Source organism: Olea europaea, chromosome 20 (assembly GCF_002742605.1).
Source record: "Olea europaea var. sylvestris chromosome 20, O_europaea_v1, whole genome shotgun sequence".
NCBI classification, from domain to species: domain Eukaryota; kingdom Viridiplantae; phylum Streptophyta; class Magnoliopsida; order Lamiales; family Oleaceae; genus Olea; species Olea europaea.
Window position 1 is genome coordinate 8,917,618 of NC_036256.1, and position 24,400 is coordinate 8,942,017.

The 24,400-nt window shown below is 34.1% G+C and overlaps 2 protein-coding genes and 2 long non-coding RNA genes across 4 annotated transcripts; 3 read left to right on the forward strand and 1 right to left on the reverse strand.

Annotated features, from left to right (window-relative positions):
• Positions 1-7,914: 7,914 nt before the first annotated feature.
• On the reverse strand, positions 7,915-14,280 carry LOC111369551 (protein DETOXIFICATION 27-like). The gene is made up of 8 exons (XM_022991120.1): positions 13,942-14,280; positions 13,169-13,710; positions 12,661-12,747; positions 12,440-12,496; positions 9,342-9,580; positions 8,800-8,918; positions 8,345-8,434; positions 7,915-8,222 (listed from the first exon to the last, which is right to left on the reverse strand). The coding sequence occupies exons 1-8, from the start codon at positions 14,206-14,208 to the stop codon at positions 8,181-8,183; spliced, it is 1,443 nt and encodes a 480-aa protein (XP_022846888.1). The 5' UTR covers positions 14,209-14,280; the 3' UTR covers positions 7,915-8,180.
• On the forward strand, positions 9,774-11,824 carry LOC111369552. The gene is made up of 2 exons (XR_002698190.1): positions 9,774-10,086; positions 11,579-11,824. It is a non-coding gene; the product is annotated as an uncharacterized LOC111369552 (long non-coding RNA).
• Positions 14,281-14,519: 239 nt separating the features above from the next.
• On the forward strand, positions 14,520-15,515 carry LOC111369223. Its single transcript, XR_002698077.1, has 2 exons — positions 14,520-14,794; positions 15,164-15,515. It is a non-coding gene; the product is annotated as an uncharacterized LOC111369223 (long non-coding RNA).
• Positions 15,516-17,080: 1,565 nt separating this feature from the next.
• Positions 17,081-17,419, forward strand: LOC111369032 (velvet complex subunit B-like). The gene has a single exon (XM_022990518.1). It carries the CDS (start codon positions 17,081-17,083, stop codon positions 17,417-17,419), a length of 339 nt encoding a protein of 112 aa, XP_022846286.1.
• The last annotated feature ends 6,981 nt before the right edge of the window (positions 17,420-24,400 follow it).

Here is a 24,400-nt window from a genome sequence, read left to right on the forward strand (position 1 = left end):
TATTAGGGCTTGTTGAGTACACTCAAGGTCTTAATATAATAGATGAGATCCCAACCCACTGGGAGTCAAGCATGGACTCCATAAATTTATGTGAGAAGGTCATAAATTTTATTTAAACAGTGGGAGCATAATTAATTTAATAAAAGATCATATTAAATTAATTGATGCATTTTATATATATTATTCTTTCCTTTTTGTCATTTATATTTATTGAATCCGAGTGAACCATATGTTTTGAATGGCATGCTAGATGCCAACAATCAAACTATATTTTCTTAATTGACATTACAATTTGAGAATTGTTCTTATGCATGAGAAAATTGGTCACGTCCTTGAATAGCCCTTTCCAGAGACACCTAGTGATGACTCGATTAAATAAGAGGTGGCTACTATAGTAAACGCAGTGATGATAATAGTACTGCAACGTATGTGATACTTGCAACTATGTCACTGAGTTACAAATGCGACCTGAGAGTATAAATGTTGACACATAATCTTTCATTACAAAGGGTTGTATGATAATAATCGTGTGTGGAAGGATATGAGACTTCCAAACAACTATATGGGTGCAAAATGACAGAGTAATCTTCAATCGATATTTAGACACTGAAGTTGATTGACGTTGAGAAATGTCTCAATTGAGTTCAATTACAAACCATGAACTAAGTAGTGACTTAGTTCTGCAATCTCTGTCAGAGAAAGCTATTCATAACTAATTATGAATTTAATGTGAATAATGTTGAATGCACAATTATTGAGTTGCTTAATATGCTTAAGACTGTTAAGCCCAACATCGAAGTTAGTAGTGGGCAAGTCATTGATTCCTCTAAAAATATTAAGAGGAAGGGGCTTTGTGAAAGCGTCCAATAAGGTCAAGACAGTGTAAGCAAAGGACAATACCAAATATAACGACCCTTGGTTTTATTATAGAATGAAAGGTCATTAGAAAGAATATTGTATGGCTTACGTCTACTTCACAAGTTTATTAGGTATCTGATACCAGATGTAAATCCCATATTTATACACATATGGAGAAACTAAATAGAAGTATACTACTGCAAAAGGGAGAAGTTGACATACACGTTAGAGATTAGCAAAGATTGCTGCATTACCTGTATGAATATACTTCTTACCATTGCCTTTTGGTTTAGTATTGAAATTAGAGAAATGTTGTTTTATGCCAATTATAGCTGGAACATTAAAATGAATTTCATGTTCGGACATGAACTATTTTAATGTTAAGGACAATTGTTGTTCTTGTTTATCTTGTTAAAGATCCTAATGGCTATGGTAAATTATAAAACGACATTTATATTCTTTAATATTAAAGATTTTATAATAAGTATAGAAATTAAAAGGCATAAATGCGATAATCTAATTATTACCAAAATCTGGCATGACAAATTTTGTCATTTGGATGAAATGTAATTCCAAAGTTACATAAAGATGTATACTTGGGATTGATTGATTTTGACAAGAACAAATTATGCATGTCTGGCACATTGACCAAATCTTCTTTTATTTGAAAAGAAGAAAAGTCAGCATAATTACTGATCTAATGCATAGTGATGCATATGGATTCATGTCAATTAATGTCAGGTAATGTTTCTCTTATTTCATCAATGATCATGTATACTTGATGAAAACTCAAACATGAAATTCTTGAAAAGTTCAAGAGATTCACACTAGAATTAGAGAAACAAATAGGTAAAGAGATCCACACATTAAGATTCGATCAAGTGAGAGTATCTTAAAAATAAAATTTAGATTATCCAAGAGAGAATGAGATTCTCGTGCAGTGGACTCCTTCATATACATTGCAACAAGGTGGTGTATCTAAAAGGGAATTGTTAATGCGATTAATAACAAGCCATGCAAATTTCTCAAAATTGTTTTTAGGTCACGCATTGATTGCAGTGTGCAACACACTAAATCATGTCCCATCTAAATTGGTTAACAGAACTCCATACGAGTTATGGAAAGGCAATAGTCCCAATTTATCTTATATGAAAGCTTGGGGCCATAACGCTTATTTGAAGCGCCTTGAATCAGATATGTTTGACACTAAATCTGATAAATATGTATTTATGGGGATATTCAAATGAGACATTTGAATATAAATTCTATTATCATGAAAAAAAGTCTTCGTCTCACAACATATCATCTTTTTAGAGAAAATGTTTACTCTTGGAGAAGACAGTGGGAGTAAAATAGAATTTGAAAGAGTTCAAAAGTCCACAGATATAGTTAACCAAATAGATAAATCTGAGTTTGATCCCATATCTGATATGGGACATACTTTGGATCAGGAAGTAAAGACTCTTGAGGACATGACAGCTCTATGTGAATCTAGTAGGCTCATTCGACCTTCAAGAAGGTGCGAATCCATGATCATTAATTAGTGATTCAGGATAATGAACCTGCTAGTTGCAACAAAATAAAGTCAAGTGTTGACTTAAAAGAGACAGAAAGAGGCTATGAAACTCAAGATGAAACTCGACGTAAGTGAACAAGGTTTGGACCTTGGTCAAGCCTCCTAATGGAATAAAGCCCATAAACTTTTGTAAATAGTTTACAAAAGAAAAGGTCGATATGGATACGAATATCCATATATACAAAGCAATGCTAGAAGCAAAGGTTAAATGTTGACCTTGGTGAAATATTTCTCCTGTAGCCTTGCTTAAATCCATTCGGATTTTGTTTCCAACAGTTGCATATCGTGACTATAGGTTAAGAGAAATCTCTTGGAGCTGAAATCTTAGATTTGATGAAAAGTCAAAGTGTTTGATTTTATCAAATTTGAAAACGAATTGTGTGTTTACAAGAAGATAGTGGGAGCATTTTTCGTATTCCTAAAACGACATCCTTATATTTCAATCGTTGAAATAATGGTTGTTAAAGGATTTATTCATAAACGATATGGGATAAGCAACTTGATCTATAGAGGTAGATCTACAAGATTGCTTAACTCATCCCAATTTACATAGATGAAATCTTGAGAAGATTTCATATGGAGAAACTGTTTTACTCTTAAGCGGTATGTTGGAAAGGTTCCAAACGTGAAGCAAACGTTGATTCAAAAGTAGAAACCTAATACATGGATACTTCAGAAGTAGCAAAGAGTTGCAATATGGATCATGATGTTCATAAATGAACTTGGAGTAGTTCCTGATATTGTTGATCACATACAATAGTATTGTGATAACAATAAAGCCATTGTGAAAGCAAAGGAACTAAGGTCTCATCAATGATCCAAATATGTATTAAGGCGGTATAATCTCATCAGAGAGATAATACATAGAAATGACGCAAAGAGAAGAGCGAATTCCCACATTTAATAATATTGCAGATCCACTGACAAAGAGTTGTCGTAGTATAAACATGATCGTCATGTAGACTTATGATATTTGATACATAAGTGATTGGATCTAGTGCAAGTGGGAGTTTGTAAGTATTATGTCCTAAGTCCAATCAACTTTGGACATAATTACTTTTATATATAATTAATGCAATTAAATGGCAGATCTATTATTTAATTAATAGACAATTAAATAAATAATAGAGTCCGTAAATTCAAATATTTGTAATTTGTTAATCACAAGGAGTTGTGATTGTGAGATACAAATTACATCTGATTGAATCTTAAATCATCCGTGGTCGTAAGTAATAACGAGATACGGATATCGTTATTACAGATAGATCATCACGTGTGACATTTCTTACTTGTGAAGTAAGTAGCTGATCTCACAAGTTAAAGTGTGGTGACACTTAAATGAACACGTGGATATTTTGTTATAGAACAAAACATTGGAGACCCGTTGAGAGATTCCACATGGATAACTATCTGAGTGTTAGTGGTTAATCTCTAACGTTCGGTAGTGGAATTGGTTTTTTGACTTGAGGTCGTCATGGTACCTTATATGAGGACAGTCATACTTTGGCGGTGTTGGATGTTGCTCTGAAAAGGGCCGCTAATACGACATCGTTCGGGTACGTCAAGAATCGTATGAATGTTGTGATTGATCAATAAAGGATTCGTCACTCTTAGATAGTAGAAGATTATGATCTGCGTTTCATTCAATTAAGTCAATGATCAAATCCTTGGCCAAGGTGTACTCATAAGTCGAAAAGGAGTTTTCGAATTATATTGACTTAATAGTGGAGTGAAAGATATGATTGATGATCGAGATTGGCACAATTCCATATCTCGTAATTGATCGGATCATATTGACGAAGGGATTATAGTTTCACGGTAAACGAACGAATTTGGTTTTGTCATACCACGTGACATTTCCCGTCACATGTATTGCCCTGACACATTGCTAGATGTTAATCAGGGACGGCGAATGTGAATTGACGATAAATTAAAAGGGGTGTTTTAATTTATCAATTTTGATTAGATCAAAATAATATTTCACGTCGTTAGGCATCGTGGTCGGGAACCTAATGGGTCGCACACAAAAGAGAATTGGAAGATTGCAAATTGCCAATTGGTTAATTTAACAATCGTTGAATAAATTAATTAATTGGATTTGTTATTTATATTTTCGAATTAATTAATTGGATTAATTAATTCACGGACCGGGTTTAATTAATTGGATTAATTAATTATTGGACCGGATCGGGTCGAGCCTGTTTGGGTTTATATAAATACATAACTAGGGTTTGAGGTCCATAAGTTTTTATTATTCTTGCTGGCACAAGAGAAAACCCTAGAAGCTGCAATCTTATTCTCTGTGTGGATCACCATTGGAGGCTGGACAATTGGACAGCTGTGGTGGCGAATCAAGGTTGATGGAACGAAAAGAAAAGCAAAAAGATTGCAGATCTGGAAAATGTACAATTTTGTCACAATCTCTATCCAAACACAAAGGCGATTCTTTGTGGGAATCGAAAATTATTTTAAATTTCGCTGTGCGTGTATAAGTAGATTCCCAACAGTTCCATGGTGCAGAAATTAAAAAATGTTCTAGGGATCATAATTTTATTGAACCTAAAACTGTACTTTCAAGGGAGATTGATTTAAATGTTTCTTCAGTGCCTGATCTGAACGAAGAGTTTACCCCCCAAGTTGAGTCATATAGAGACAACTGGAACCATACGAAAACTGATGAATGAACAGCTGTTGATTCCAGTGTGGAAGCTTGCACAAAGACGACACATAACACCAATGCGGAGATGCAAGATTCTGATAGCAATCTGACCAATGGATCACCATCTCAAGTCGGGAATTTGGCGGGACTCTTGGGTGAGAACTAGGAATACTGTGTTAAAATCATACATCGGCTATAATGTGGGGACATATTAAGGAGGAATTAAGAAAGAAGGTCTTGACGTGGTTCAGCTTGAGATCAACTAAGCAGGAATGCCGAGTAGTTTACAATTTGATACAGACTCTAATTGATGACCCAAGTAGTTCGGCAGAACAGTTGGTTGATTCTTTTTCAGAAATCATAGCCGTGTCTGGCAAGAGGACGAAAAATGGTTTCTGTGGTGAACTTTGGCATTAGTTTATTCAGATTGTGGAAAGAAATTACTGCCGGAAAACTCCTGACTTATCATCCATTTGTCAATTGACATTGCTTATCGTCACGACGATTCTTTTGAACAGGTATTTTTCTAAGTCTCTTCTGCGATTCATTATTAAACTGGACAACTGCAGATGAAGCACTTTTTCATTTTCAGAAATTTCTCAATTTCCTTTTGTGGTGGCAGAAAAACTGAATTGTAGATTCCATTTGAAGATTGTTGGTAGCATTTCTTTCTATTGATGATAGAAGGGCTAGAGATGCATGACTTTGTTGTTAGGCATTCCTTTCTCCAATTCATGGACATGGCTTAGCTATTCATACATGTTAACTATTACATTATTACCAATTGGGATTTCTTTTCGATGCAAATTCAAAATTTATGCAATTTGTTGCTGAATCTTTGGTCACTATTTGTTGCAGTCATATGATTTACAATGATCTGTTTTACACTTGACTTAGTGATTGCAAAATTTTTCCTGACCTCAACCTTTGATTAATCCTTGTACATTGGACTATATATGGCTGCATAAGATTAGAAAGTAGAGATATTTTAACTGTGTAGGAATTCAATCCCAATCGATCACGGTCCCCAATGAAATTATACGACCTTGATTGAAAAGCTTATAATTTATTAGGGATGGCAATAAGTTGGGTTTAGGGGATCCCATTTGCTGTCTCACCGTCCCCATCCTTGCTTATGTGGGGCGGTAGAAATTCAATCCTCATTTATTGTTCTGTTTATTTTTTATTTATATATTTTGTGTTATATATCATATATGATTATTAAATAATTAAAAAAAAATCAAATCGAGAAATTGACTAAAAAAAAAAAAGATTATATAATAAATACATCACCATCCTTTAAACATGAATGGTATTTTTCCATTGTGCGTACAAAATAAAACTCCTTAACAAAGTCTGACGCTTGAAATAATATGAAACTTGATCACACGTTGGATTCTTTAAGAAATTCTACTTTATAGTATCTATGAAAAGAAGTGGACTTTTGATTAAATAATAGTCTTAATATTATTATATGGGCTATGAAGTGATTTTTTTTTTTATCATTTTTTATTTAATCAATAAAATTTTACTTACATTTTATAAAATTTTAAAAAAAAAGTATTTGGGGGTGAGAATCTCACTCCCTTATTTCTGCCCAGCAAATCTGATTAAGTGGAGGCTTCCCATGGGGATCGAGAATTCTCCATTGCTATCAAAGGCCAAATAGCTCATGGATTGGAGATCGTTTGATAATAGTCTTGATCGATGTCCACTACTATCTATCATTAGTAGATATCAGCCCCCAAGGCACATCTCCAAGTGGTAAAAGGGGAGGGTGGAGAAATCCAGCTTTACTTGAGGCTGCTGCGTCAAGGGTTCGAATCCTGAAATATAGATTTGACTCTTGGGTAAGTGCAACTGTACAAGCAGCCTTCCACCCTGTACACTTGAAAGCATAACCTGCGATTTACTTCCTTCATGATGCTCCAAGACAGGGGCGGTGGGGGACCCTTAAGGTTGGGGTTCAACCTTTTTTTATCATTAGTAGATATCATCTCTATATTGTAGTGGGGTCCCTGATTTATTGTTCAATGCAATAAATGTATTACAATTATTAGACAATGAATCGAGAGATTCACTGTAAACTAGGCTTTTTGTAATGTTTGTTAATTATTGTATATAATTCTAACGTAGAAAATCTATTTGGATGATTTTGCTAACTACTTGAACCTAGAGTACAATTTGGAGATTAACACGTCACCATCATTCGAAAAATGGAGGGATGTGGTTGCAGTTGAAGGCACCACGACAAGCAAAATGAAATTTTGTGGTGTAGACATTACATTTTGTGATGAGTTGATTATGACAGAAAAATTAGGTTGACCTTAGCATATATACCAAGGACGGGGTAACAAGCTTTTTTATTTTAAAGAGTCAAATTTTTAAATTAGGTTTCAAAAAAAATTTTAATTTAACTTTCCAAAATAGAAAGGAGGTTTGACTTTTTTGAGTTAACAATGATCACATTTAACAAATTATAAGTTTCAATCATGAACTACTTAAATTATTCAAATTAAATTTGAATATGTGAGCAACTCACATCTATAAATATTTGTATATTAGTCGAAAAGTGAAGAAAAAAAAGATTTTTGGAAAATATAAAATAAAGAGCTAAAAATAAAAAGTTTAATGGAGTATGGTCAAAAAGTTTACTCTTTAAATTAAAACATGCCCTTTATTATGTACAAAATGCTTTTAAAAATAAAAGCATTTTGTAGTTGAATTTTGAGTTAACGCTTTAAACGATTTTGAGATTTTTCAAGTTTTACTACATGAACAAATACAATGATATGTGAATTACAAATTTGCAATACATATATAGGAGAATTGAACTATTCTATCTAATATAAACTTTCGAAATAAAACCCCAATTCCCTACTAGTTGTACCTAGTTCTTAGAATGGGGTACTATAAAATTAAGATTGAGGACTAATATTCGGTTTGTTTTCTTTTTGAAAAAATGGGTTATCTTGTAATAACCATATATAACATTAAAATTTAAACATTACCATTTAATATTCAAATACACTCAAAATTATTGTTGAATTTCCTCATAATGCGTATTCAACATATAATTTCTTTAACTCAATTGCTCCACTTCTTGACATGCTCGCTTGCTTTCGCTCCCTGCAATTCGAAAAATCAATTGGTAACAATGAACGACTAGATTGAATAATACATAAATATCAACTTTTTTTAACATTTATGTAATAAATTTTTTATTCCTCAAAGAAAAAGAAAATTCTTGCCTCTTTTTCCCAATCACATCTGATGGTAATGATGGCTAAAATCAACGTTTGAAGTGCAGTTCCTCCAAATATCATGCCAGCCCATACACCCTAATATAAGTTAGAAATTAATACGTGTTAGATAATATCTCAAATTAACTGAAAGAAAGCCACAATTAGCTCTAGCAAAGTATATATATTTGAATATTATAGTAGTGTTTTTATTAATTCAAGGTCATATATTGGATGAACTATATATAACTCATTTATAATAAATTATGTATGGTAACTTATCTTAAGGGAACATCAAATTTTGGATAACAGATTTCAACCCAATATATTTATTGTAGAGCATTAACGGTATGCAATGTTTTTTTTACTGGTATATGTATTCGGGAGAGAATAAATAAAAAGATATCTGCTTTCTTATTTAGGAAAAAATAAAAAGAATGGTTTGAGATTAAAAGAGTATATACCCCAATTCCTTGGTGAAAAACCCATTCCATGAGAAATCCTAATGGAACCCCAATTATGTAATAGCATGCTATATTAATGTATGCCACCCATGCTTGCCATCCTGATCCAACAGCCACACCTGCATTAAAAAGATACTCATAAGTAAATAAGCAAGTTTCACAAAAATAATAATAAAAATAAATAAATAATCAGTTACAGTTGAAAATAAGTGGGATTAAAAACTATATATATGCTGATCACTTAACTTCCAAATTATTTCCCTTTAGTCGCCAAACTTTTTGTTAGCATAGATGGTCACTGAAATTAAAAAGTTGGTTCACAACTAACTATACACGTACCTATTATTAAATCTAGCAATTTTGTCGAGTTATTTAACTATGTTACTCATTTGACAAAACACCTTGGTGAGATAACATCAATGAGCTAAAACAACTGACTTTCAAGTGTAAATTTGGTATCATGAGCTAATAAATAGAAGTTCGGAAATAAGTAATTTTTTTTTTTTTTAAACTTAAAAATTCGAAAAAAAGTAGCATCTCACCAGAAAGAATTGGCTGAACACTGTTGAAAAGAATACTGAAAGCTAAGAGGACAGTGAGGTCGTTCACTGCATCAAGAACAGGCTTGCTGGATGAGAAAATCCTCCCAATTGGATTATGGAAAATCATAATTATCAGACAGATGAAGATCCCAATTACTAAAGATGTAGTAACAGAGACAATAGCTGCAAATCTGGCTCCTTTTGCATTTCCTGCTCCAAGTTCATTAGCCACCCTTATCCTGAATCAACCATGTTACCAAATTGTTACATGCATGTAAAAGCACCACATTCTTTTGTCATCTTGCATAGATTATGGGAGTAAAGCAACTCATGACAGGCGATTTGTTACGACCCAAATTTTTCTAGTCAAAAATAAAATGTTGAATTGTCAAAGTCAAAATCAAAAGGGACTAAAATGAAATAAATTATTTTAATTGGGACTCAATTTATTATGAAAAATATTTTGAAGGTTTAAGTTGGACAAAATAAAATTTTAGATATCTACTTATATATTGCTGGAAGTTTAGAATTAAATGTTTTATTGTAGAAATGTTGGAGGACCTCCTTTGCAATTTTGAGTTAGTGGCTACTTATTTTATTACAATAAACCCATTTCAATTATAATTCAACACACACACACACATAGTAGGCAAAAACGGGAGATGGCAGGGAAAGTAACCGAGAAAAAAGAAGAAGAAAAGAAGGAAAGGAAGGAAGAAAGAAGGGAGAAGAAGAACGGAAAGAGGTAATTCAAGGTTTATCTTCATTTTTCCTTCTCTTTATTTTCCCCAAGAGGTAGATAAATTTTATGTTAAGTTGTTAGGGTTTAATTTGTGGCTAAAATTTCATATTTATGCAAGATGAGTACAAATTGGAGTTCAAGTCTGTTGATTATTTAATTTCCAATTTCATGAAGGTAATAATACCAATTTTTGGCAAACCCTAGATTTTTATTTGGGATTCCTATTTATGAAATGTTAGTGGGAATGATCATATTGATGGAAAACTCATGAAACCGTGAATTTGAGAAACAAGATGAAAATTAAAATAGATGGAAGTATTGTTACTAGTTTTCATTGGATTGGAAGGTATAATTATTTTTTTTTATGAGTGGGATGAAGGTAAATTTGGATGTAGTATATATTTGTGAAGGTGTTAGAAAGTAGAATTAGCTCTTATCGATTAGAGGAAAATTTTGGAAAATTATTCAAAGTGTCGAGAAGTCAAGTTTTAGTATTCGACTATTAATATTAAGAAATACTTAGTACGAGATTTGTTAAATTAGTTATTTTACATCGTATTTCAAGTGGTGACGTGAAAGCTGGGCAAGACTGGTAAATTTAACCAGATTGCAATCCATAGATCTGTGAGTGGAGAATTTATGTTTACAAAAAGAATATTTTCGTTTTATTTTATGGAAGCATGTTAATTACATGAAATGCTTTATTTTCGAGAATTAGTAAATAAGCATGATTGTTTTGAAATTATCATAAAATAATTGATGTGATTATCTTACTTTTGTGCACTGAGGGGCTACGGTCGTGTACTAGAATCATGTATTTAACTCTTATCCACTGAGGGGCTACGGCCGTAGGTAAAGGTATCCAATATACACTGAGGGGTTATGGCCGTGTGTAAGGATAACTCTTATCCACTGAGGGGCTACGGTCGTGGGTAAAGGTATCCATTATACACTGAGGGGCTACAGCCGTGTATAAGGATGATTTTGTTGTTTCCATCGTGTACACTGAGGGGCTACGGCCGTGTACAGAGTGTTGATCAGATGGTTTATATGCATATGACTTTATAGCTTTCAGATCATCAGTAGATGTTTACGTGAGGTATATTTTGATGTGAATTTTATGTATATAGTGGATTATTAGCCTTCAGCTTACATTTCCCCGTTTACAGCTCAGCTTATGGAATTCAGATTATAGAATTCAAATTGTTCAGTTTTCAGAGTAAAGCTTCTAATTTATAGTATTGAGCAACAACAATATTTCACAGATTTTCATAGATGTCAGATTATTTCGTTATATTTTACAGTTATTGAACTAGAAAGAAAAATAAAGAATTTTATGATCCAATTATGTCAGTTTTAAAAGTGTTACTAAATTTTCGAATTTCTCAAAGGTTTAATAAAGCAAGAATTATGCATATATGAAAAAGTATACTTATTTTCAAGTTATCCACTCACTGAATTATAAACTCATAATTTGTTACCCTTTTCTTAGCAGATAGCAGCCTTGGAGCCTGTTGATCCACCGAGTGTGCCACACACACACTGTCCTTAGATGTATGACTTATTTCTTCAATTTATATAGTTCAATTTTTTTTAGATACATGTATGTTTTGACAGAAACGTTAATTGGTAATTTATAGATCCATATCATGGGCTCACTGCATATTTAGTATTCTCATTGCTTTTGGGGTCTTTTGTTTATAAACCATGATAAATGTCTTGAATAGTTTGTATTTTGAAGGATTAGCGTGTATTTTGAAGGATTAGCGTGTTATATTTTAAATTATACGTACTGTTTTGATAAAGTTGATGTTTGTTCAGGTGATTTAGTCCATATTTTAAAGGAAATTCTATCAAAATTTTTATATAAATATGGCATAGTCAAAGTAGGTCAAGTTGCCTTGATGGTGGGTCTATCACTTAGCTGGTATCTACTATTGGCACAGGACACGTGTTGGGTCTATTAGGGTGATTCGTAACGAGTCGTGTCACAATTTGTGTTTAAGTCGTGTGCTGAGTCTAGCACGACCGATGTTTCTAGAGCAGGGTATGGCACAATCATGTCGAGTAGTGAGGCGAGGACTAATTTAACCGCTTTTTACTAAAAAAAAAAAAAAAAAAAAAAAAAAAAAAAAAAACTTGGCTGTTTGAACCAACAACCAAAATATTTTGAACCAAAATGCAAAAACCTGAGGTGCATAAATTTTGGACCACAAGTATATAGACCTAATATTCATGTCCACGATCAATCATATTTACACATAAATAATGTACCTTGCGCCCCTCGTTGATTCAAAATGTCACTATTTATATAAAGAAGACAAAAACACATAAATGGTTTGACAATATCACTTACCCGGCTCCAGCAAAGAAAGCCAATGGAATCATCATCTCCCATCCATTTATAGTCATGCTGCAAAGTCAGTAAAAAGGGAATAAGTCAAAGAAAGTAAGTTCAATAATGAATAAGTCGAAGAAAGTAAGTTCAATAAGTACTTATTGTACTGTATACGGTCTAATTCTGTTCAGCACTGCATAGACGAGAAAGAATTTAAATTTTGCATCCTCATTTCTTACCAGACTGATAAGGCATCAACTGCAATTTCTGCGTTCTTCATATTTCCAGTCATCAGTATAAGTATTTTATAATACCAGTTCTCCAAACTGTATAAAACATGGTTATGTTTATTATAAATGAATAAATCAGACCTAAAAAAAAAAATGGGGGTAAAGTTCGATGTTAGTCGTAAGATATTCCATTAGATTGCCGTGTAGCACATAAGATATACCATTAGAATCACTAACGAATCCTAGTCGAGTGACCAAACTGAAACAAGAAATAGATAGCATGCGTTTTTAACTGGAGATGTATGATTTCAAAAAGGAATAATACTATATAGCACAACTGATGTTACAACACCAGTCTAGGTGACATTAAGTTAAAGACTCAATGAAATGTAGAATTAAATAATCTATTTAATGTCATATTAGTATCATCTAAACTGCCGATTTAACACTAGTTGTGATAAATATTAAATAGTATTATTCTTCAGAAAAGTGAAAAGAAAATTAATTGTAGAGGTACCAAAGCATAATCCCGGAAGAAATAGATAGCTTCAAGAATTCCCATAGCCCGGAAAAGGCTTCAATGGAGAAACCAGTCCATGTAAGGGGACAACCACCGCAAACGACGTAAAGAAACATTCCGATCACCGAAACCCACCACGAAACGTTCAGAGTCGCGACCGTTCCCACCATTCCAAGGCGGAGTCCGTACACAAATAAATAGCTAACCCCAACATGCGCGATTAGCCCGATAAACGATGCCCATGCAATTACAGAATTCTTCAACTGGCATTGCAAGAACCTCTGCAGTGGTAACTGAATGGCAAAGCAGAAATGGAGAGGGATCATCCATAAGGCCACGTAACCCGAGAGCTCGGCCACCTCCTGTGGCTGCCCGAGCAGCTTCAAGATTGGAGTAATGAATATGTAAAGGGGCAAAAGCAATATGCAACACAAGAAGAGCACAATCCAAGAACGTTGCATGTACACTCCTAACATATGGTACATTTTTGCACCAAACGCCTGTCCACACAACGTTTCCAATGCACTCGCCATGCCCAACTAATCAAATTCCAAAAGAAAAAACACAAGAATATCAGATCGAAGAAAGGTCCTGAATTCAAGTCTACCGTGTCACACTTTGGGCAAAAAATAGAAAAGACAGGTGGTTAAGCATAGTATAGAGGTTTTTTAGTTCAAAGACTTATTTTCCAAAATTGTGCATATGAGGGCGTTTTGATTAAAATATAAATTATGTCAGTAGTTGATGGGATGCGCTGAAAAATATTGTACCAGAAAGCCATAAGTTAAACCAGTGAGGATATTGTTAACAATGGAGATGGCAGCAAATTCAGCATCGCCGAGGTGCCCAGCAAAAGCTTGTGTTATGACATTAGTAGAGTAAAGCGAAATACGGCTGAAAATTGCGGGGCCAACGACAATCCATAGCTTCTTCGATTCAACCCAAAATCTTTGCTTCAGATCTTCATTTTCTTCAACAAATTCACATTTGGATGATGAATTGTAATGGGTCAATAGTGGTGCTTCCATTTCTCCCATTTATCCTCTACCCTTCGGAAGAAATATTCTCTTTTATACAACATAAACTACCTAAAAATATGAGCCACAATTAATGGACAATTATTTGATATTTTTCAATATGTTGTACAGCACAAAAGCTAGAATCTTTGATTGTACGAAATGGAAGATTTTTAATAAACAGTTGTTTTCGTGATGGTTATGGGAAAAAAAAAAATAAGTTGATATTGTTGGGTTTTTGATATCCAATAAATTAAGGTGATGATTTAAAATAGGGCAAATTCGGCCCGGCCTGGATAATATAAAATTGTTTAATGCCCTCAACGCTTTTAACTTCTTCTACATACGTATTAATTACGGTAAAATAAAGAAAGATATTCAAAACCTTCTTTCTTTCAAGCTTTGCTCTCACTATTCCAATTCCTCATTTCTCACAGCCTTCCCCTTCCTCGAACTCCCCTTTGCAGCTCACGGCCAATCTTGTTGCCATATTGTTGCCCCTCTTCGTTCTCTCCTACTTGGATCCGTCGGAGATTGCCAAGCTCGCACGGATCATCCAGGCTTTGTGAGCAACCGCCTCCATGAATTTCAATCCTTCTAACCATAGGTCCAATAGTTGCTTCTGTCTTTGTTTTCTGCATCTTTTACTTATTTATGGTGATATAGTTTGGAAATGTTAATCTAATTGTTTAGCATACACAAGTTGTGGCTATATACTATTTGAATTCTGTTCACTGCATAAATCTCTTTACTTTCGTTGGTTTTTTGTCTGAATCCACTCCCCACATATCATTCTTCCTCGTTCCCATGATAATTTTTGACAACTTATTGCTAATTGGTTCTTGCTGATATGACTATTCTTTAAAACCTTTCAAAGAATGTTATAATGCAATAACTCTAGTAGGCTTCATCTCTTTCTTCAATTAATCTTTTATTTTTCTCACAACTTAAGTATAGCTATCTATTCATTATTTAGGTCTTTGCTAGATGGCATAGAGTGCTTGAGCTATTGTTTTGTGCCAAGCAATATGGCACAGGAGTAGAAGTTTGGGCAGATCGAAGGTGGAGGTGGAAACATCTGGCAACGACAACTGCAACTATTGGTGTAGTCGTTGACTTCTTCCAGCCAAAAAGATTGAAAAAAACTCAGCTTATTCTCCTATTCGGATCTTCATTAAGTGGAGGTCAATGGGTTAGCTAAGTTGCTAAATGATGGTGGAAATGAATTGAATTAAAGATACTTGACGTTTTGAATGGTATTTTGTCGGTAAACTGACTTGAAACGCTTGGCAATAAATGGAGTAAGTGAAGAGATAATGGTTATCTCACCTTTTTTTTTTTTTCCAAAATTTCTATCACTTTGTTGAACTAATTCGATTTCAATGTTTTAATTGGTATTCACTTTTTTGAACTTTGTCACTTTTTCTAGTGATTGTCACTTTTTAGAATATCTCTCACTTTTTTTTTTACTACTTTCTATCACTTTCTTGAATTTCTATAACCTTTTTAAGCGACAAATATCAATTTTGAATAAAAGTAATGTTGTTTGTCACACCTAACTTTATAAGGTGACAGTGTTCGTCACTTTTATTTTTTGACCTTTTTTGAATTTTTTTCTTAATTTTTGTTACTTTTTAAATGTTTGTCACATCTTTGAATTTTCTGTCACTTTTTTGTGTTGTGTCACTTTTTAGAGTACGGCACTTTTTTTTATTTTTTTTCACTTTTGTCTATTTTCTCACTTTTTTAGAAATTGGGTTGCTTTTTGAGTGTGTGCACTTTCTTTAAATTTTCGTTACTTTTTCAAATGTTTTATCACTTTTTTGAATTTGTATACTTGTTGATGTATATCTGCCACTTTCTTTGAATTTCTTACTTTTTTTAAAAAAAAAATTTCTATCACATTTTTTAATTTTTGTCACTTTTTGAATGTTTTTCACTTTTTTAATTTCTATCACTTGTTTTGATTTTCTATCACTTTGTTAATTTTATGACAATTTTTATTACTATTGCTTTTTTAGTATTTGTCACTTTTTTAATTATAAGCATACATCAATTATTTTAGGATAACTATTAGTTTTAAGAGATTGAGAATAGTATTGCTCTCGTTTTATCGATAATTTTAAAATGTTAACAAAAATTTAAAATACGACTGTGGTTATTATTTTGTTTTAGAAATTTTTTCATGATTTCTGAATTCTATTTGATTCAAATTAATTATTGAATTTTTATTTTATTTTTAATTCATTATTTCGTCTATATTAGACTATTAGTTTATTTAACAAATATAAAAAGTATTAATGTTAGTGGCTAACAAGAGAGAGGATGGAGTTGCGTTAGTGGCTGACAGGAAAGAAATTCATGTTTCATGATGGTGAAGTGGAGGGTGGAGTTACATTGGTAAAGAAAAATAAAAACTGCCATCTGTGGTAAAAAAACTTTTACCATGAATTTACCGTATTTTTCACTTCAAAAAAACTTTTAACATGAATTTTCTAAGGGAAAAATTCATATTTCAAGTATATTCTTTACACTATTTCAAAAATCAGGTAAATAATTTGAAAATTTAAAATTCAGGTATATATTTAATTAATTAAAAATATTTATTAAATAATGATCACAGATTCATAACTATATGTCATAAATTCATTTATTGGTCACATATCATCAAATTAATTATTTACAGATTGTTTCGAGGTCACAAATTAAAAATCTTGTAGGTCACGGATTATTTCAAGATCACAGATCAAAAATTTACAGGTCACAAATTATTTCAAAATCAAATTAATTGGTCACAGATTGTTAGATTCTTAGGTCACATTTAAACAATTGGTCACAGATAATTAAATGGTTGGTCACATGCATCAAAAAGTGCTCACATATCACTACTAACATGAAACGACAAATAATCAACTCTCCAACCACCAACCGCCACCTCCACCGTCGCCAGAAACCACCACTACCGCCCCCACCAACCCCACCAACAATACACAACCCACAATCTCACCACCATCTCCACCACCACCCAATTCACCACACCGCTAACACCACTACACCCACAGTACCATCACCAACCAAATTCAAACCTATGAACCCAAATTACCACGGTACCACCAGTCCACCACCAACCAGATTTGAAGCCACCAACCCACAACACCTCATATGCACTATTACAGAGGTCAACACACCATTGCTCACCGGCGTGCCATCACCTCGCCACCGCCACTACTAAAATCGCAAGGCATGATCGAATGATTACCGCATAGTCGAGCCTCTCCCACATCAATCCATTCGCCAGCCCACACACCGATGCACGTGCTCCAAGCGAAGTTGCGTTAAATGCCCGCCGCCACAGCACCCACACCCATCACCATCGCAACCAACCACACCACTATCTCACAGCATCAATCTAAGCGCTAGCACATCAAACAGCAGCATCGCCAGTGCTACTTATGTGGTGGAAACAAGTTGGTGTCTGATGGTCGGTGTTACGACGACGTAGGCGGCGTGTGACAGGGAGGAAGAGATGAGAAGGAGAGTGAGAGTCGGAGTGGGAGTGGGAGTGGAATGAATGAATTAAAAATAGGGATTGTAATTGAATTAGGGTTTGGAGTTATTATATTCATACCTAATTTTTGAACAATGATACTTTCATCCTGATTTTTGAATTCCAATCTTCAAACACCTGGAAATATGTAATTTCCACTTTTTCTAAATACCCTCAATTTTATGGGTACTTATGTAATTACCCCCTTGGTTAATGTATGGATTTGGTTATTGTTAATGGCCTATTATGAGTAAGTATTGGCCCAAAACTAAACCTAATGCCTATATACACATAGCTATGTGCTTTTTCTCAGTGTGGGTGTGTATTGTTGTAAGAGAGAGAGGAAATCGAGGGAGGAAGGGGGCCCGGTTTTTGGGGTGAATGCACGAGAGATTCAACAATTGTTTTCTTCTTCTCCTTCCTCCATTTGTAGCTTGCAAATACCACCACCAAGTCTCCCCTTTTTGGGGGTAAAACTGATGCAACCAAAGATGTTAAGGGTTGTTGGGTCAAGCCGATTGATTGGTGTTCGTTTGTTGTTTTCTGAACTCGGAATCAAGATTTCTCAATGGATTTTCGCAAAAGGTATATTTTACTAATGCGTTCCAAAGTCTTATGTGACTAGGCCAAATTTATTAATGTGTTCTTTTGGAGAGATCCAAGAACTTACAATTTAAAAAAATAAAATTGCAATGATTGTCTTTGTAAAAATGATTTTTGATAAAAGAGTGGTAACTCTTCTTATACTCGTACCATTTTGTTTTATATTTTTTCATCTAATCATTTTCATATGTTCGTTCACAATTTTTATAAAAAGCTGTGATGCTTGGACAAATGACCACATCCCAATTCTATATTTTTTGCATTTTGTAAAACATTTTATACAAATGATAATTCCGTCCCTATTTCTCGTACTTTTGTAAATATAATTTTCCTTCTATTGTACAAAAGCTCCGTCGTTTATATATTACATTCATCACTCATTAATACAAAAGTCCTATTTCATGGTTCAAATGTGATTGATGTGTTACTTTTGGATAAACGAAGATACGTTCTATCCCATTAAACAATTACTCTATATCTTGAATATCTTAATTACACAGTAAATTTGTTTGGTTTGGGTATTAGAAGTTCGTATCAATTTTATTTTACCACAAATAATTATTATAATTGACACTTATAAAAGTGTCTAGTTCTTGTATTCAATTTTGTAGAGAAAATGATCCCACATCCTAACGATATCATATATATTAAATACAAGTAATAAAACGATGAATAAATTGTTGCACACTAGAGACTAGTTATCTACTTATTAAATTTATTTAAAGCTAACCCTAACTAAAAACGCACACAATTAATGATTTTGAATTCTTTTAACTATAACCTAAGATAAACAATAAAAAAATTCAAAATTTGGAATTTGATAAAACCATGGAAGATATTAGAATACTGATTAATCTACAATTGTTAACCTATTTTAACCCTCTATTATTCTTTTATAGTCAATTTTTATTTTATATTGACAATCGATATTCATTATATGAAAATTTTCTTCAAAAAAATAAATCGTTTTTATTTATGACCCAATCATATCTCTATGACAAATGACAAAATTAAAATATTTCAAAAGATTTACTAAGAATAAAAGTATATTTTTGTCTCCTAGTCGTTTGTTATTTGACATGGATACATAAAAATACAACTCAGTATAATCACGGATCTCAAAAATAATCTTAAAGTGCTAATAATGGGATGGAACTCAAAACAATAAGTATTAAAACTAAAGACAATCAATCAATTAATCGAATAGTTAACGAGATTTCATTGTAACCCTAGTCACAAAAACATGGTTGAATTGAAAAATCACATATTCACTCAGATTTCAAAATAATGGAAGAAAAAGATAAATAAATCTTGAATACTTGAATCTCTTCAATGGATGTGGAATGATATTCCTTCTTATTTTTGCTTGGACTCATTATAAAATACCGGATGACTTATTCTTCAACACGAAACTCTTGTATTTTTCCTCCGAAAATTTTCTATCATGAGTTGATGCGAGCAAGATCGGCTTAAACTAATTTTTCCGATCGTAGTCACAGGTCCTGATTTGACGGCTGACTATGAATTCAAACATTGGATCCAAAATTTTGAGTTGCGATTCTTTAATAATGTTGATCTTCAAATTCAATCATATTTATAATGGTATGTAGTTGTCATACAAAATCTTCTATCAAACTTTTTACTCTAATTTCCTCACATGCTCCGCATATAGGTTCTTTTTTTTTTTTTTGATACCCAAGTGTCCCAGTTTCGCCAGACTAAATTCTAGACCTCAAGCCTCCGGCCCCTCATTAGCTTGAGAAAGTTAATCGCGGGTTGTGCCCTTATTCGCTCCCAGGTTCGTGCATGGCTTTTACTCCTTCCTCAAAGAGGGCCCTCTCCACTGCTTTTCAGCACCTTGCCTTCGAGATAAATCCCCCTTTCAAGATGCTGCCTTCCAGGAATCGAACCCTCCACGCTTGATTTGTAAGCCTACCAACGCAATTGTTCCACCAACTCTCAAACTTTCCTTCTTTTATACCAATCATCTATAAAATCAAATATATGAAAAGTTAGTTAAAATTTGCTCAATTAATCAAAACTAAACATCATTTGAGGAACTAATTAAGCTTGTAAAACAAATTTATTTATACTTGTGAAGTTTACAATATTTATTTGCTCCTTTTCAATTGGTTCATTCCCATGTTTGGGGATAGTCACACGACCCCACAATTATTAATATCCGACAAAGGATTAAGAAGTTGTACTCTCTCTCTCTCTCTCTCTAGGAATTTATGGAGATTATCATTTATAAAGCCTCTCTCTCTCTCTCTCTCTCTCTCTCTCTCTTTAGGAATTTATGGAGATTATCATTTATAAAGCCATGTACATATACATGGTTTTATACAATATAGGAGGAAATGACATATTGTTTGCAGACTTAAATTGTTTATTTTTACTGCTAAATTATAGAAGACGTAATTTGGTGTATATTCATATATATTGGCTAACAAAGTAGATTTATTTGTTTAAGATTTTAAGGGGCCGTTTGGCTTGATAAATTTTGTTGATGACAAAATGAAGTGGAAATTCTCGATCAACGTAAAGAAATTTTAACAGAGTAATGGTATAGATTGCTGGAATTTCAATAAATAAAAGCTTGTATTGTTGTTGAAAATCTGTTTAGTACCGTATTACATAGAACTCATTCAGCTCGCCCATTCTTATTTGGCTTTTGCATCCTTATACAGGCCTTAGACAGGAGCTTGCCATCCTCAGTCTTGTTAAGCTACAATGTTCATCCTTAAGATGTGTGATACCGTTCTGTTTGTAGAGCTTTCATTGGTTGGGAAATTAGGCCATGATGGACCATCATGACACCTAGGCTGAAGTCGGCAATCGAAACAATCGTTACTTTCTTTGACCGGAGGACACGATAGTGCTGAAGTTAGGGGTGACATCTTATTTGATGATTTTTTCCATGACGACTTCCACGGACTAACTTGTTGAAATGGACCATATTGCCCGACCTCAAGGTTGACATCCCTAACGAATAAGCTCTTTTGACTACTTTGAAGTGATTCCCATATGATCTAAATTAGTTGAGTATGAATCGACTATGAATCTGAATTAGTTGATGTGCAAAAGTACCCTATCTCAATCTTTGAGCAATCCTAGTACATTAGACTGTATAGGACTGCAAAAGATAAAAAAATTAGAGGTATGTGAACTTAGAGGCACGTGTTTATAAAAAATTGTACTTATAAACAGATAGAAAAAAGCGACGAATAATTGTGTAATACTTGCTGAATCCACCAAATATGTAGATAAGAAGTGATTTGAATTTAGCTTTTATAATCAGTCCCCAGTGGCCTATCTTGACCATTTCGAAGGAAAGAACTACTAAATCAGACGAATTTGATAGAAAGGAGCTACTAGTTAGGTTAGCGGCTGACCGTGTAGCTGATAAATGGGGGTACGTTTGATGATAGTCATGATAATATTGGACATGATTAATGATGATCGAAACTCACTGATCAAGGAAACGATGTCTGTGTAAATTGTTTTATTCATTTCTAACGTTAAAAAAAGGATAAAAAATAAAAACTAAATTATTTATCCTACTTTGCGAACAACTCGAACCTGGAATTCAATCCATTTGGACACTAATACGTTTTTAGCTCTTTGACCACAAAAAATGATGTTTGTTTTGTTGTAGTCAAAAGCACCACTACAAGGGGAAAAAAAAGTGATTTGTTATTTACGAAGAAAAAATTACGTTGAGCTTTGTAAATCTAAGTTGGTGTAACAATTTACTCTAGTTATTTGATTACTAAGCAATTAATTGCATAAATCTTTCTCTGATCTAATGGAAATAGGTTGGTATCTAATTGCATCAATTCATTGTTGAATTCCGAGTGCTTTAAGAAATTAAGAGATCCTTCAGTTTTTACACTTAAACTCAGTGTTATTAAACCCAGACCGGACCAAGAAACGGTCCGTCGGTAGTGCGGTCCAGATGACTCAATTGTTTCCACGTACAATTAACCCATTGTTAACTCGTCCGACCCGTCGGATCACTTTCAAGTGAACCGGACAGTCCACGAATTTTAATATAAACTCAGATAACCCAAAAGATTTCCAATTTCCATCGTCTTCTGCAGCTTTGCTAAACTAAAAAGTGAAAACCCTTCTGTCGTCTTCTACAAATCCTTTCCAAATCGTCAGATTCAAGTTAGATTAAATGAAAGAAGAACACGTAAGCCTGGAATTTAAATTTTTTATTGATGAGTTTCAAATTTGTGCCATTGAGATATATGAAAATAAAAAATTGTGTATGTTTCGCGCGGGTTAACTCGCTAACAATTAAAGGGGATCAGACGATTGTGTAAGGGACGAAACCTCTTGAGACAAAGTCCCAAAAAGGGGTGTTCTTTTATTGGCGATGAACTTTACAATTGGAAACGAAAAACAACTTGCCTCCAAGGGGCGCGCAAGCACACGAGTTACAGAAAGGAAAGTGTTCAAGTCTAAAAGCTAAAGAAATGAAAATTACATATTCTCTGTTCGAGAGTTTTGGATTCGGTCTTTGCTTCTACATCTTTTCTCTCTTTTATACCTCATAGACGATCTCTTTGTGATTAACTACTCTGAAAACTGCTTGATCGTCCTATAACTACCCACTTTCTTGGTAGTGGCCATTTTGTCATGAAACCGCCTTTTAACTGCTGCCATTATCTTTCATCGTTCAACTGCCTTCGATTGAATTCCTTGAGTTGTGGAACTTGATAAGGCTACTTTAACAACTGCCTTGATAACTGCATTCCTTGATAACTATGATGCGTTATGTTTGTTGACACCTTGGGCGACTTAAGGTTTGGGCGAGAGCAGAATAACAGCTCTGGGCGACCGTATGACACCCATTCGTTCAGATTCTGAGCGACTTGCAAACTTGGGCGATGGCGTTACCACATTCTTGGGCCCTTTGTTTGGGCCTTCACCTTGACTCGTTCGGTTGGATTTCCTTCTTTGGGCCTTTACTTTGACTCGTTCGGTTGGACTTCATTCTTTGGGCCATCCGTTTTGGGGATTCTCCAATTGGGTTTTACTCCTTGGGCTGTTCGACTTGGGCTGAATTTTTATGTGTCAGCAATTACCCCCCAATATGGCAGAATTAATAATAATTATTGAATTTTGCCATATTCACTTCACGTCTCCAGCAACGTTAGCGATTCCCAAAGAATTTCAATCATTGTTTCCCTCTATAACTTGAAAAGGTGCGTCGCTTTGCAAACCCTTATAAACTCCAAACACGCCATTTTACTGCTACCAAATCACGTTTCATATTTCTTGCGCATCCTTCACGATTCACGTAACTCTGAAAAGCTTCGTTCCTTCTTCAATGGCTGCTTCACCATCTCAAGCTAGCGACTCCTTTAGTTTTGATGACTTTCAGAAACTTTTGGGTCGTCCATACGTAACCCCAAGTTTTCTCGCGCCCGCCGATGTTGGACGTAATGAGTTTTACTTGGGTCCTTTCTTCAATAATGCGGAGGCAGTTGAACAGGCGGCGGTGGGTCAGCTGTTTCCTTGCACTCATGGCCCTCCTTTTCTGAATTCTTTGCCGCTGGGGCCACTTCGTGAAAGAGGTATTCGCACTTGGCCCAAATCTGACGTAGCTTTTCGTAGGTGGCATGCTCGTCTTGTGGGTCATGGTCCTACTAAGGCACTTTTTGATAGCGCTAGGATTTCTGATTTGTTGGAAGTCTCTATTCGCCCCCCCACTTTTGATTCAGCGCTTTTTCCGATTGCTCTGAGCTTTTGGTCCTCTAAATATAACACATTTATTTTTCCTCTTGGCCCCATGTCTATTACGTTAAGGGATGTTGGGGCCCTGGTTAATTTACCACCTTTGGGCGATACCATTTTCCCAGGCATCTTAGTTTCTGGTGGCGCCCCACAGTTCGGTAAAAACTATACCGATTCTTATTCAAGCCTGCAGACACTCCACAATCATTCGAGTGCTAAGCCTACTCATGCTGAGCGAGTGGCCTTCCTTTTAGTTTGGCTTTGTAAATATGTATTATGCGTGCCTAGTATAAAGCCCTCTCTGAGTTATCTACC

What these genes read in the sequence shown, in the direction of transcription:
- LOC111369551 (XM_022991120.1), bottom strand. Translation starts at nt 14,208, where the DNA reads ATGGGAGAAATGGAAGCACCACTATTGACCCATTACAATTCATCATCC. An exon ending in TGTTCAGCCAATTCTTTCTG is followed by an intron (nt 8,919 to 9,341) that starts GTGAGATGCTAC and finishes TTTTTAATGCAG; the next exon opens with GTGTGGCTGTTGGATCAGGA. An exon ending in TTTTTCACCAAGGAATTGGG is followed by an intron (nt 8,435 to 8,799) that starts GTATATACTCTT and finishes AACTTATATTAG; the next exon opens with GGTGTATGGGCTGGCATGAT.
- LOC111369032 (XM_022990518.1), top strand. Translation starts at nt 17,081, where the DNA reads ATGAAACGACAAATAATCAACTCTCCAACCACCAACCGCCACCTCCAC.